The sequence below is a fragment of the Galleria mellonella genome, unplaced genomic scaffold (genome assembly GCF_026898425.1).
Source record: "Galleria mellonella isolate WM207_F2 unplaced genomic scaffold, CSIRO_AGI_GalMel_v1 utg36, whole genome shotgun sequence".
Classification (NCBI taxonomy): Eukaryota; Metazoa; Arthropoda; class Insecta; order Lepidoptera; family Pyralidae; genus Galleria; species Galleria mellonella.
Genome location: NW_026442086.1, coordinates 1,240,879 through 1,255,024, shown reverse-complemented (window position 1 = coordinate 1,255,024; position 14,146 = coordinate 1,240,879). Strand labels below are relative to the sequence as shown.

At 31.4% G+C, this 14,146-nt stretch overlaps 2 protein-coding genes across 2 annotated transcripts in view; one reads left to right on the top strand and one right to left on the bottom strand.

Annotated features, from left to right (window-relative positions):
* Positions 1-2,924, top strand: part of LOC113520690 (transducin beta-like protein 2) — a 131,881-nt gene extending 128,957 nt beyond the window's left edge. The window contains exon 6 of the mRNA XM_031910307.2: positions 112-2,924. Within this exon, the coding sequence (XP_031766167.1) occupies positions 112-326 (215 nt within the window). The 3' untranslated portion in view covers positions 327-2,924. The remainder of the gene's footprint in view (positions 1-111) is intronic.
* Positions 2,925-4,642: 1,718 nt separating this feature from the next.
* The window catches only part of LOC113520768 (tripartite motif-containing protein 3-like), a 40,191-nt gene continuing 30,687 nt past the window's right edge, over positions 4,643-14,146 (bottom strand). The window contains exons 11-12 of the mRNA XM_052897265.1: positions 13,325-13,578; positions 4,643-12,383 (exon numbers count right to left, since the gene is read on the bottom strand). Coding sequence (XP_052753225.1) covers positions 13,328-13,578 — 251 coding nt within the window. The 3' untranslated portion in view covers positions 4,643-12,383; positions 13,325-13,327. The remainder of the gene's footprint in view (positions 12,384-13,324; positions 13,579-14,146) is intronic.

Below are 14,146 nucleotides of genomic sequence, written 5' to 3'. Positions count from 1 at the left end.
GTCTTTTTTAATATAATTATAGGTAGAGGGCGTTAAAGAAGAGTGAAATTTTAGTTACCGAGGAAAAACCTGGGCACACGGCTATTATATACAATTTCTGTTCTATTACAGGTTTAATTACGTACATGAAGTTCGATGCCAGTGGAAAATTCTTGTTCGTGTGTGGCGATCGCGCTGTCAGAATTCTCCACAACGTGTGCGGCTACCATACCACAATAGCTAGCTGTACACGTCTTCTTGGCTCCAAGCAAACCTCGGCGACAGTGGAACGCCTCAACAAAACCATACAAGACTGCAAAGAGACGTTGGCCAAATTTGGCAAGTAATTGCAGCCAAATGTCCAATTATCTCGTCATTTGCATTTATTTTCGTATGTAGTTGATTAGATACTATTTTTATACGTTTAGTTAGGTCTTTACAACAAAATGTATTATTTTTGCATCACAAATTATTCGTAAGTGTATGTTGATTAAAGTGGTAATTTTTTTAATGAATAAGAATATTTTCCCATGCACTATTAGTCTAGACTAACATCGAGGGATGATAAGTTGTAATAGACTCAGTTCAGCTGTCCTATCATTCACAAAAACCAACGCAGATGTCCAGACGGGAGGTCGACTTTTGCGAGAATATTACTTACAATGCCCCCCCCCCCAAACAATAGGTTAACTCGTTAACCAGAGGAGAAAAGTTACAAATGGAGTATGTACCTATATAGTGACAATCTTGCAAATATTACAGGAAGCTGATGTACATATATAAATTGTAATTGGCTCAAATTTTACGATACTCTATGATTTTGTCTTTGAGGAATGGATGATGAATTATTAAAATGATAATGATGACATTGATCTCTGTAAAATATGTGTAATTGCACAATTGACTGCAAGCCGGTGAACTGTAATCAGTATGTGAAATTAATATTAAAGTATAGTAAAATTTAAGCATTTTTTATGATTCTACTGCTATTAATTTCAACAATAAAGTTGAATAAATTGTTTTGAAATTTTAAATTTAAAATGTTTCTAAAATGCAAAGCGACTTGTATTCTATTAGATTTAATTTGTATAAGTGTGTTTCTGTAAAATTCTTGGAAATTATCCATATTTATGAATTACGTGTCTGTCTATAATTCTCATTATAATAATACCGAAGTAGAATATTTACTTTTACATACATAGTGCATTAATGAGTCTGTTGAATTCAAAATCGTGACCCAGTGATCTACTACCCGATTCATAAGACACCAATTGTCGTCAGTTCGAATCTGGTCGACACAAAAAACTTGTTTAAAATTCCAAATAACTTGCCGGCAGTGCTAAACGCCGTTAATAAACCTTATTTCCTTAGTGACAGCTATGTGTTCGCCGACTGGAAAGTTGTATCTAATATTCTCGGCGAAACCTGGATACATTCAGTGTCACTATTATCAATTCAATATAGCCGACTGATACTTATGAACAATCCATCTATATCATATAATGAAATAATACAGCTGTGATCATATATTTTTGTATTGACCATCTCTGCCTCATTTAGTTGCATACTAATCGTGCTCTATAATATGCTATTTTTATGTGTCTATACTACTATTATGTCCTTAAAATATTGCAACTCCTGGAAAAGTATAGGTTAAATGATTGTGAAAGTATACGATGTTCCTAAAAGTTTAACTACGACAACATGCAAAGGATTACTTACTATACAAAGATATAGTCAAAACTTTTATTTTGTATATGTAACTCCTAATTTCTGTAATCACTTCTATCTTATTATCCTGTGCATCTATCTATTTTATTAATGTTTTATCAACAGAATTGACACTTATGTTTCTACTTGCTTATATAAAAAACTTTGAATCCATAATCAAATTATATACACCTATAGAATATTAATTAATGTAATCAATTTCTTAAAACTAGTGTTAGTATTTTTTTCCTAGAAAAACTATATTACCAAAAACTTAAAAGAAATAAAATTCTCGAAAAAAAAAGAACACCTGTGTCTAGACCAACAGCACTACATATAGAATAAAAAGTATATGTATTATTATGCAGTGCCATTGGTAGTGATTATCATTAAAAAAGCGGAAAACATGACAGATATTACCTTCTATATGAGATTATGATGAGCGAAGTTACTGGTAAGAGAAGGATCAGTCGCAGGTTTGCTCCGCAACATCTGGGAGTAAATGAGCATTGCGTATGAATTTCAGCCGAAGAGCCACCAGCCACCTCGAGAGTAGGACAGACTCCATGAGCTAATAGTTCCTTCGCTAGTTGAAGAGACACTAAAAGAAGATTAATCAAAGAATACTAACACTAGTTTTAAGAAGTGGTTTTCGTTAATAAATTACTGTATTTTCCAATTTGTAGTTAATGTTGCATTCGAAATTAAGTCACGTAAAAATGTGTACAGCTATCTACATTTATTTGTCTGGTAATTACAAATTTAATGGATGTACGATTGATTTCGATTCTCTAAAAGAATGTTTTGAATTCATGACTTTTAATTATTCATTATTCATGTTATTATGTTTGATGACCAATCGATATTTAAGATGTTACTTACACAGTATTATATAATTATTGTAATTTGGTAATGGTTTGTAATGATTTACAATATTAGAAATTTAAAAATAATTTGAATATAATGATAATGTATGCAATTACCTACCTACTTAATTGCAAATTACTTTCAATATGTCATCGGCGTGACAATGCCTTTGTATGTTAACGTAGTAATATTTAGAAAACGGTTCCTAATTTATGTAACTTAGTAAACGGAGTTAACAGTATGTATTCCAGACTATATAACAATAGGTATGGGTCAGTAGGAGTGTATGTCACAGGTTGTCGACCTATATTTTTTGCTATGTACCTACACAGTAATTTGTTTTTCAATAAAGTTTTATATTTGTGAAATTTGTTTTAATATATAAATAGGTAGCATGATCTTCTAGTGATATTTATTTATTACATTTGTGCAATTACAATAATCCATTATATTTATTTGTAAATAAACCTAACTTCTGGCGTCCGAAAGCTAGACCATCCAAGCTTTATATCTAAAAAAAAAAATCATTCCACATAGCACTCTCTTTTTTAAATGTGTTTTTAAATACACATTGAAATTGTATAACAAAGAGAGATTGTATTAAAATACTACAGTACCTATTTAATATATTACACAAAGATATGGCGATAAATTGAAGGTCTCGCCTTGGAATAACAATAGGATGCCATATCAACATTTGCACACTTCCTGAAGTTGCGGCGATTTTCCTTCCTTCAAACTCTGTAACTGAATTATCTACGTTGTCAATGCAAATTCATTCATTTATATAAGCCGTTATCTGTCCAGTGATCAACATAGGCTATCCCCAAAGGAATCCGACCTGCTTCATTCTCACTTATCACCTAGTGCACCGCCAGCATAAACTAAGAGCGCAGGCATGATTACTATATATTTTATCTAAGTACATAAATCACTTCGTCAATCACCAGAAAATTCATCATTTAATATGATTTATTTGATGGTGATTTAGTAATGAAACATTTCTGCTAGAATTCATATAATGGTAGAAAAATTATGCAGCATTTCCGTCTACTGGTTTGGGAAGATGCCAAGTAACAAAGCGAGTGTGTAATCTAGTGATACAAGAAATCCATCAGTTAATATAATTGTCTATGAATTTCCCATGGAATATTACTGCTGGGTTTTACATGTACTGCAGTTTAATACTCATTAAGACAATGCAGAGCAAGAAGAGAATATATGTACATAATCTTATGTAAAAAGAAGTATGAAATACTCAGAAATTCAGAACTGGCAGTAGCTTCATTACGTTGTTATCGTTTATAGTATCGCACTTAATGACTACTACGTATCAAAAGGAAATATCGTAAGAAGCACCTAATCACGTACTGAACCTGTATTTTGCTGAAACTAAGCGTAAGAGGTTATATTCTTAATGATTTTAAATAGGCAAACAATGCACGCAAAGTAATCGTTGAGTTAAATTTTAGATTATAAAGTATATAGATTAAAAATGCAAGAGAAAAATAACATATGTAGGACGAGACAGACGGTATGATATTCACCTACACAATGTCTAATATGCTCGAAGTTGACATGGCGGGAGTATTAACAAAATTATTTTTACATTTTAAAGTAGAATTAGTTTTAAATGAATGCAGTTGGTTAGAAATAAGGATACTTGGATAATATAACAATATAAATTAGAAAAAAGAACCAGAAAATTGCACATTTTTCACGTAATTAAGTTTTAAACATTCATCTATTCTCTATAGAACAATGGGAAATATTTTGTAGAATTGATAAAAGACATCTAACACAAATAGTTTAAAACGACCACAAACTAAAATAAAAATTACAACAAATATGTGAATTTTTTGCTATTTTAGCAACTTCAATTTCATATAAATTCAGTACTGTTACATGGACACATTTACAAAACACGTACACTAGTATAAGTACAATAACTATTTTGTTATTAATGTTAATACTGTATTGCTAGTCTATCAGTATGTTGTACGCTATACCTTCATGATATATGGGTTAAATTAAAAAACTATAACTAAATTTGTAATTGATTTAGAGAACAAATAAAAGTAATCAGTAATGTTTCAATTTTAACTTTATTGTGTTTTCACAATAGTGATAATATCGACAATACACTGAGATACTCTTTGATTATAATTTAAGTACAGTTTCACAGCTTTTGATAAATACAATTTTAGTTAAATACAAGTTAATTCAATTCCGTTTAATTTTGTCAAAAAATATTCAATTTGCCAAAATATAGACGCATCCATAGTAAAATGAAAATATGAATCGCTCTGATTTACACATATTGATATCTAATGCAAAAAATAATTTATTATTTAATACATCTAATTTAATGTTTTGTACCAACTTGCTGTTGTAACTGCTTATTAACTGGAATTTTATTTTGTCACACGGCGTCGCCTGTGTTATTATCAATCTACATAACAAATATGCTGAGGCTGGCGTGAGATCTTAAATGCGTACGTAAGATAAAAGGCAGTGACGTGTACAGTTTGTGACGATGACTTATTATCTAAGTATACAAGAGTTAGAGGGTGAATCGGTGGATATCCGGAGGTGCTAATAAAAGAAAATCACCTCCTACCATTATTGAAAATATATGAGACAGTTACATTATTAAAATCAAGTACTTTACAATTTGATTGAAGTTTCTTCCTCTTTGTACAGGGCAAAATCGAAATTATAAACGCTCTTAAAGGGTAATATTATTTCTAAAATTAAAAACCAAATTCCCCAAAGGAATGACAGTTGAAATAGGACAATAAATATTAGTCCTCTTTGATAGTAAGATGCACCGTGTTAGTATGAGGCTTATAATTTCGATTTCGCTCTATGAATAATTGCCGTTTTCCAAACTAAATAAAAATTTCATAAATGTGCATATTAATTTATAGGTGCTATCATAAAAGCAATTATAAGCATTTATTAATTTATTATCCACTGTTGACTATAGGCCTCCCCTGATATAAAATGAAATTGGTAGAAAAATAATTTTTCAATCAATAATGAACATAAGATATGACAAGCTCCATAGTACAATAGTAAAACTTGCTTCACCTGAGGCCTTTACACATTTATCTATAAGTAACAACGCTCAGTTTTCAATAACGCAGGAAAAGACTGATGTGGGCAGTTGCGATTGACACTAGATACAATTTGTTTTTGTCAATAGGCGAGAAATAGCCATGTAAACGCAATTATCAAGGTCGTGAATCATAACATGCCGGCATCAGTGCTTTATCGATCAACAAATATTGTCTATGTATAAGTGATATAGGGCAAATAGAAAAAGGGCCTTGCAAATAGGGTTACCGTGTTAATCGATCACGAACGGGCTTTTTAATGACCAATTAATTTTATACATGGTACATTTAAATAAATATACATAATGGTAAGAGCTTTTAAAGAGTTTGCGGATTCTTCTCAGCAGAAAGCAACTTTTCGATTCAGCATTCATAAAAAATGTCAATTTAAGTGTTTATAAACAAGATTATTTGAATAAAGATGATTTGATTTTCGGTATTTGAAAATAAAAAATCAGAACAAGATGTCGGAAAAGTCCGTCCACGTTCGGATGGATGGTAATCCTATTTCCAGAGTGACAAGAACAGATACGAATAAAATATGTAACTAGTAACCACAAATTATTCGTGATCATTATAATCAATTAGAAGTACTAAATGATATATTCATGTACTCGTAACATTATCTCATTAAATTTCATATACTTATTATTGAGAACATGAAGATAACGAAATATGAAGATAAATTTTAATTATAAATTTCACTTGTGCTAGTAACAATAATAGACACAGACTTGAAAATAAAGGAACATTTATCACTGTTTACGTTTCAAATTAATTAACTTTTTTATAGTTTCATACTTCATCAATTTTCCATTATCATATTTTATATTATGCAATTAATATAACAAAAAAAAAGAAAATCAAATCGTTGTACCGACAATGCATATTCAAACTATGCAGCTTTAGTATGTGATACAAACATCATTTCTAATAGGGAACGCCCAAAAATTTATTTTCATCTATAATCAAAACCTCTACATAGTACTATTTCGGACTAGATCTAAATCTACCTTTAATTCGTGTCAGTCCCTTGCATTTAACATGTTGACAGCTATTATGAATGTTTTATTATGTATAACTCGACTTATCCTATGTAATAACAGTTAAAAGCCTCATCGTATAATGGCCTGCGCAGACGATGGACAATCTATGGATAAAATTTCCTGTTAAAATTTCAAGCTATAAAGCGTATAGTTAATTTTAAGGAGACTAGTGGTGCCCTCTCTCCTACAAATGGGTGCCATTGAAAAATAGCCTTATGTCAAAAAAGGATATGACTCATAGTTGAATGGCACCGTGTTAGTCCTTTGTTCTTTTTATTTTTGTAAATAACTTTTGTTATTGAATATTTAGTATATTATATTCACTGAATAATTTTTTCTCATTTTGTTATAGTAGAAATAAATTTTTATTTTAAGTGTATGCTATAATGCACATAAGCCATATTTTACACGTGCACAGTTTATATAAAAGGAATTTTTGTCCGTCGACAGGTCCATCATCTGCACAGCCCTTAATGATGGTACTATCATTACTAATTACTCTTAACATTGAAATTCTTGACGCGATTCTATTGTTAGCTTAAAATATCAGGCACATTTTAACTATTTAACAGCTATTTTTCACTACGTATCTCATATAGATAGATAGGATAGGAGCAAATAACGTGCTGTGTGTTTTTGCCCACTCCAAGGGGTAATTGGGTAGGTTTACAGTAATAACAAATAAATGGAAATATAAGAACCAAGTGTAGTACCTGTCTAGGGATAGACAAATAACATTAAATTTTCTTAAACTTGAGACATGTTATTTTTAAGCTATACATCCTTAAAGCCTGCACAGACGAGGGACTTTCTGTCTGCAGACGTAATTTCCCTGTACATGTATCTCGCTTTTCAAGTTTCTTAAGTTAACGTTCTACGAGGTACTTAACGTTCGTTTTACTCCGTTTATAATAAAACTCCAAAATTGTATGCTGCAATGCAAACGGGAAATTTTGTCTATGGACATCTTTTGTCCACCGACTGTGCAGGTCTTTATTGCGACTTAAAAAAAATACTATCCATAACTATTAAAGTGACCAAGTTACATGTCTCAATATCGACAATCTCGCTTCTGTATTAATCTCATAACAGTTAATGATATAGTAATAGAAAGAAGGCGGCAGTTCGAGCCATAAACTACCATAAGTTATCTTTTAATTTTTAAACGATATTGACTTATCTATCTCAGTAACCAACCCCCTAGACAGCAAGCAATCGAATCTATCGATCGACACGCTATTAACGAGACAACATTTGACGTCTTATCTTTTCTATACTAACGAAGACGTCACTACGTACACGCTAATGAAAATGTTTCTAAGTATATATTCCTTTACTAATCGATTTGTATAAAAATATAGGCATATTAATTCCATATGACATGCACCCTTCTTTCTATTTCTTTGTAGTGATATATACTTCTAAATGGATCCCTTAATTTATTTTTTTGCTTTAGAAATAAACAACTAAAGAAGTCTGATCTTATTTCAATACACATTAGAAAAACATCGACAAGAGTTATCCCAATGGGAATTCACAAAGCTAAGATGGAGCTCAAGATATAAGTAGAAATGACCCTGATATCAATATATATTCATGTAACTAGTGTTTAAATTCAACGTGAATGGTCAAACGCAATCTGAACTGAACCATATTGCGTTAATGGTAGTTAAATAAAAAATCTATAAAAAAAAAGAACAAGTTCCGAAAAGTCCGCAACATGGCCACGGTTTTTATTTTCAGGGAACAATCAATTATAATATAATAAAATCAACAATATATTAAAAAATATTAAATTAGCTTTAGATCTATAGCTAATAATTTCTTATGTGAAATGTAGGCAACTATTTTTGTTACAGTGTTTGTTATATAAATGAATGTTAACTTTCTAGATATTAAATTAAACAACTAATAAAAGTAACACCTAAAAGTCACACTGGTATTAGACTGAGTTGCGACTTAATTTAATACCAACACATTTAAATCAAAATCTGGCCAAATAGATATTCGTATTATTTCTAAATTCTCTAACCACTAGCAAAATGGAAGCATCCTCTTTGTGATATGGTGTTATAGTTCCCATTGAGCAATCGAATAATTCATGTTATAACGAAGAGTATACAAACGATAAAATCAATTAATATGAATTTTAAATATGGGGTATACGTAATTTACATTTATTTCTTGAAGAAAATCTTTAGGCATCACTATATTTCTCATAAATACAGCAAAACGAAATGAGTCTTCGATAATGCTTCTGCTTACAAGTTTTTTAATAGGACACACGAGTACAATGAAAATCATCAAAATAAAAAAAAAAGTATAGATAAACAGAATATCTTTTGCTCACTGACTCGTATAATACCTATTAAAATTAAAAGAAAATATTATCATTAATTTGTTCAGAGATTCGAGATAACACACTGCTTTGATGCAGTCAGAAAAATCACAGATTTACACATAGCACTTCATTGGCGTTTCTGTAGTTTATAGTAATAGTAAAATCAAATTTCGATTTCCATAATCAAACACAACTGCATCGTACCGACTTAGATTATGATGCTAGTTCTAGAGTCGTTCAATTTAATTTAATAATACAGTAAATATTGTTTCTCGCTTGTTAAGTCAAGTGATAAGCAATAGCTGATTTTAACACACAAATCGCTTCGAATTTTTTGGAAAAATCGTTGTATATAAATACAAAGAAAAAATTCATTCTTTTTTAAGTTAGTGTCAATAAAGAAGTGCATAGATTATGCACCCGGTTGCATCAACTGGGTGCGTGCTCTATGCACCAGCTGTTAAAACTAGCCTGTATAACTATTTACATAACATTACAAGTGGTTTGGGATTGTTGGTAATGGAATCTAAGGGTCCTATTGCTAGCAATATGCCCACCAACCAACCACCAAGAAACCACCGTGCTGAATTCCAAATGTATTTAATCACGATGGACTAACTGACCTGCCTCTTTCATTCTCACCTATCATCCCTTACTGGTGTCACGCCAATGTATTACCGTTAACGTTAGGGATACCGTTCCATTATAATCCATTAAAAAAAAAACATTAAAAGCGAGATTAAATGTATACTTCTAATATTATAAACTTGTAATAAAAGAAGCATTTAACATAAGTAATGATCATTTATTAATGTTTGGTTAATTGGAATTTAATGAGTTCTAATCACTCTTTTCGACAATTACAAAATTTCCGCTAATAATAAAATTTTCCCAGCACTATAAACTACAGAACTGCTTTACTTATTATATATATATATATATATATATATAATTAGCGTAGATAATTATCAAGTATTTAAGTCAAAATAATGAATGATGACGTCAATGCCAAATGAAACATCCTAAATTATGTAATGTATATATAATCATGAAATACGTAATGTTTTATGACTGAGTATAAACCTATAATTCCCAAAGTTGAGCATAACATGGTTATGGTGGATGAATAAACAAATGTTAAGAGTCCCTTCCGAATAAGAATAGTAACAACAAATGATTGTGTTGCGATATTTTATTATTATGACATCACGTAGGACATACTTTCAACATTCGTTCTATAGACACATTTAAATTTTGTACACGATGTTCGTACTACAGTAAATAATTATATTATTAATACAGCAATCACAGTATACACTGTTATTTCCACGGTACTGCTCATGTCTATAGGCGACGGTTACCACTTTTCATCGGGTGGGCCGTCACCTTGTTTGCCATTCTAGATTGTATAAAAAAAAAATTTGACGAGGTGATTCACTAATACAATTTTATTTACATATGACCACTGCGATGAAAATCTCATATTTCTAGTAATCAAATGGGATCAATAGAATAGAAAAACATACTATCAGCCGCACTCAGAATAGTTAAATAATTACTTAACTTACTCCTTAGTACCGTTTAAAAAAAGTAGGTCAATTAACAATTTTAATTATCATCAACTAATATCTTATTAATGTCAATTTAATTAACTTCTCTGATTGTGTAACTAAGCCGATTATAATTATTACGAGAAAAGCGATACACTAGTCTGTTTTCCATTTATAGAATGAATGTAGAATTATGCCATTAATAAATTATATTTTAATTGTAATAAGTATTTATTTATCATAAAAATAAACCGGTTAGTGTTACAAAATAAAAAATGTGCGTTTACGAAATTTTTAACAATAAATAGGTAATCGTCAGGAAAAAGAAGAGATTCAAAAAAATTTGGAAAAAACTTTCATGTCATAGGGAAGGGCCCTTGAACACTTTCGTTTATAGCTCGAAATGTTTACATTGGTGACACAACGATTTATTAAGTAGAATATCTTTTCACTAAATATTGTCGTGTAATCTTATATAAATGAGATATAGAATTCTCTCTCTATAAAACACAGACCGTGATGTCCAATAACAATGTTTTGGACAAAAATAAATGCCACAGTCGTACGACTAGTTAAAGCGAAAATAGAAACGCCAATAACAATTTAAATTAAGACTTGAGTTGTCTTAATATCATAATGACTCGAGAGATCACATTTTCAGGACAATCGATCGTTTATTTAAAGAAGTTAAGAGCAATCATATTTTAGCCTCCCGACGTGTAGGAACGTCGCAATTATAAGTCAATATTCAAATACAATTAAATAGAGGTGGGTAAAATATAGCAATATATATTTTATTTTAGTTACAATATGAATGAATGAATGAATGAATGGTTTACAATATCTATACACAAATATGTTAAAAGTCTGTTAAAATCCAAAAAATAGTTTTGAATAACAGACTTTTAACATATTCAAAATTAGATATCCGACCGATACGGGCGATATCGAAATTTGTTCGATTTTTGTTCTGTCATCAATATCCAGAGGAATCCAATATACAGATATCGGATCGGTATCCATATTACCCATGCTGTAGGCATTAAATATTTTTCAATGTTTCTAATTATTTTAAAAGTAATCTGCTAGCGAATTATAACGTCAGTCACAGAATACGTTGCATATCTACGAATGTATTGCTAAAAATTTGCACCTACTTCATATTATGCTTCGGAATTTTTCAAATGCATTTTAGCTATCAAAATCCAAATTTTTAGTAACAACTTAATAAGAATATTTTTGCATGATTAACGTTTCAGTTCGATGATAGAGAACTTTATAAATAATCAGTCAGAAACATTGACAATTGTTAAATCGTTATCAATACATGATAGATAATTGCGACGTGGCCTTTGGTAAGCTAAAATTATAAACGCTCTTCAGAATCTGTCGCAAAATTAACAAATTCATCATTATTAAAGAATTTTAGAAACAAACCACTTGATATTTAAGACAAATCGAAAAAAAAAATCAGTCACAATTGTTGTATAAAAAATTAACGTCGAAAATAAACTCGACCATAAAAAAAAAAATAAGAAACAAACTTATATATAACCAACTTAATACGAAATAAATACTGTAAGTACTATGAATAAATTTTAACATAGTCCAGCGGCAGAGCGCCGGTCGACTAAAAACTTTGGTGCAAGTACCTTCCGCTCGCAGTCCCAGGTTATGGCTAACAGTTCGATTCCCGTTATAATATAGGACTAGCATGGAATTCGTTATCGCCATACGGCATCAGGCTTCATTCAGTTACGTTCGCTTCTTTCTGAAAATAGAAATATTTTGGTGTTTTAACATTCGAGATTATAAACTGAAAACACAAAACACATACGTTTGAATAGCATATGCCATGTTTTTTATATTAGAATGATTAAATTACCGTTATTTTAGAAATATATAGATTTTTTATTATGATTGCCACAACTGTTAATTTTAATATCCAATGTGCACCTAGCGTCTTCTGTGATTATACTTCCCAAGTACTTAAAGTTCCTAACATTTTGGATAGGTATATTATTTATTTTAATTTGACTTTAGGTTTGCAGTTCAATTGGCTTTTTAGAAGTACTGAGTATTTTGGTTTTATTTGTGTTAATTTTGAGTGACATTTCCTTAAAAATTTTATCCATAAAATTTAATAACGTTTCTAAATCTTTACGTGTTTCTGCTATTGCTGCTATGTCATCGGCGAATCTAATGAATTTAATTACTTTTCCATTGAATTGGACACCCTTATCTGTATGTTCTGAAATTTTTCTTATAGCTGTCTCTATAAATATGTTAAATATGAGTGGTGATAATGGAGAACCCTACATGGGACAGATAAAGGAAACACTAGGCGTCATGTCGTATAGGGAGATACAGAATATGGCCTGGGATAGAGCTGGCTGGAGGAAGATGCATGAATTAGTTGCACCGACAAGAGGAAACTCTTAAATGAAAATGAAAAAAACTGTTAATATTTAAAACTGCCAATGAGCCGTGTGCCAGCGACAGTAATGCTAAACATCACATTCAAACGCCAATTTGCAAATTGCTAGCGACCTAATTCAGTACTATATGGGACCAATATAAACGTGCAGGTTACGTGCTGTTTATCAGTAAGTATATAACCATAAAGTGATTTACGAGGAGTAATCGCATGTTGTGACGGCACAGACCAATATTTTAATAGAAACTACAGGTAAATGTGTAGGATACACGTACCGTTCACCAGTAGGTGTGCAGCCGTAGACAGTCTCCCGCGAGGTCTGCGAGGAGTGCTCGCTTGCCGGGCAGCAGCGTGAGGCCGGCGAGCCGTCGCGGGCGGCGGTCGGCCAGCTCGGCGGCCGCCAGCACCGCACCGGCGCCGCGCACGTCCAGCACCACCAGCGCGGGCCGGCCGCGGACTGCGCGCGCGCATACCACGCGCCCGCCCTGAGACTCTGCCTCGAGCGCTATACCGCCGTACCCGCCTCGCCCTGTCACAAACATCATTCATCATCAGATTTGCCTTTAATTGTTCACTGCTGAACATAAGCCTCCCCTTGGGGGGTTTTGCCAGTAATGGACACCCTTGACAGGCTTTGCAATCGCAGTTAGACTTTGAAGATGTTTTAAGAGAGATGCTGCCCTCGCTCTCTCTTAGTCGCCTCTTACGACACCTACGGCAAAGGAAGAGGTGGCTTATTCTATGCCGGAACCACACGGCTAACATAAGATTGGTTTATTTTTGTTATAATTTACAAAAAAAAAATTGAAATCAAATTACTAATATTAACTTCATTTATACAAAAACTCTTAAATTTTTTTTTTTTGTAATTTTACAGTAGTTTGGTGTTTATTAATTATAGGTATTAGATACTTTTCAAGTTTCTGTTAATATTGTATAATATATATTTATTTAAATGTGTTATGTTTAAAATTATATTATATTAAAAACATTTGTCTTCTAAGTGTTTAAAATTAACCTTTTTGCATACAATGACAATTGTAGTTTGAATTAAACAAAAAATACAATAAATTTAAATAGAACAAAAAATACATATT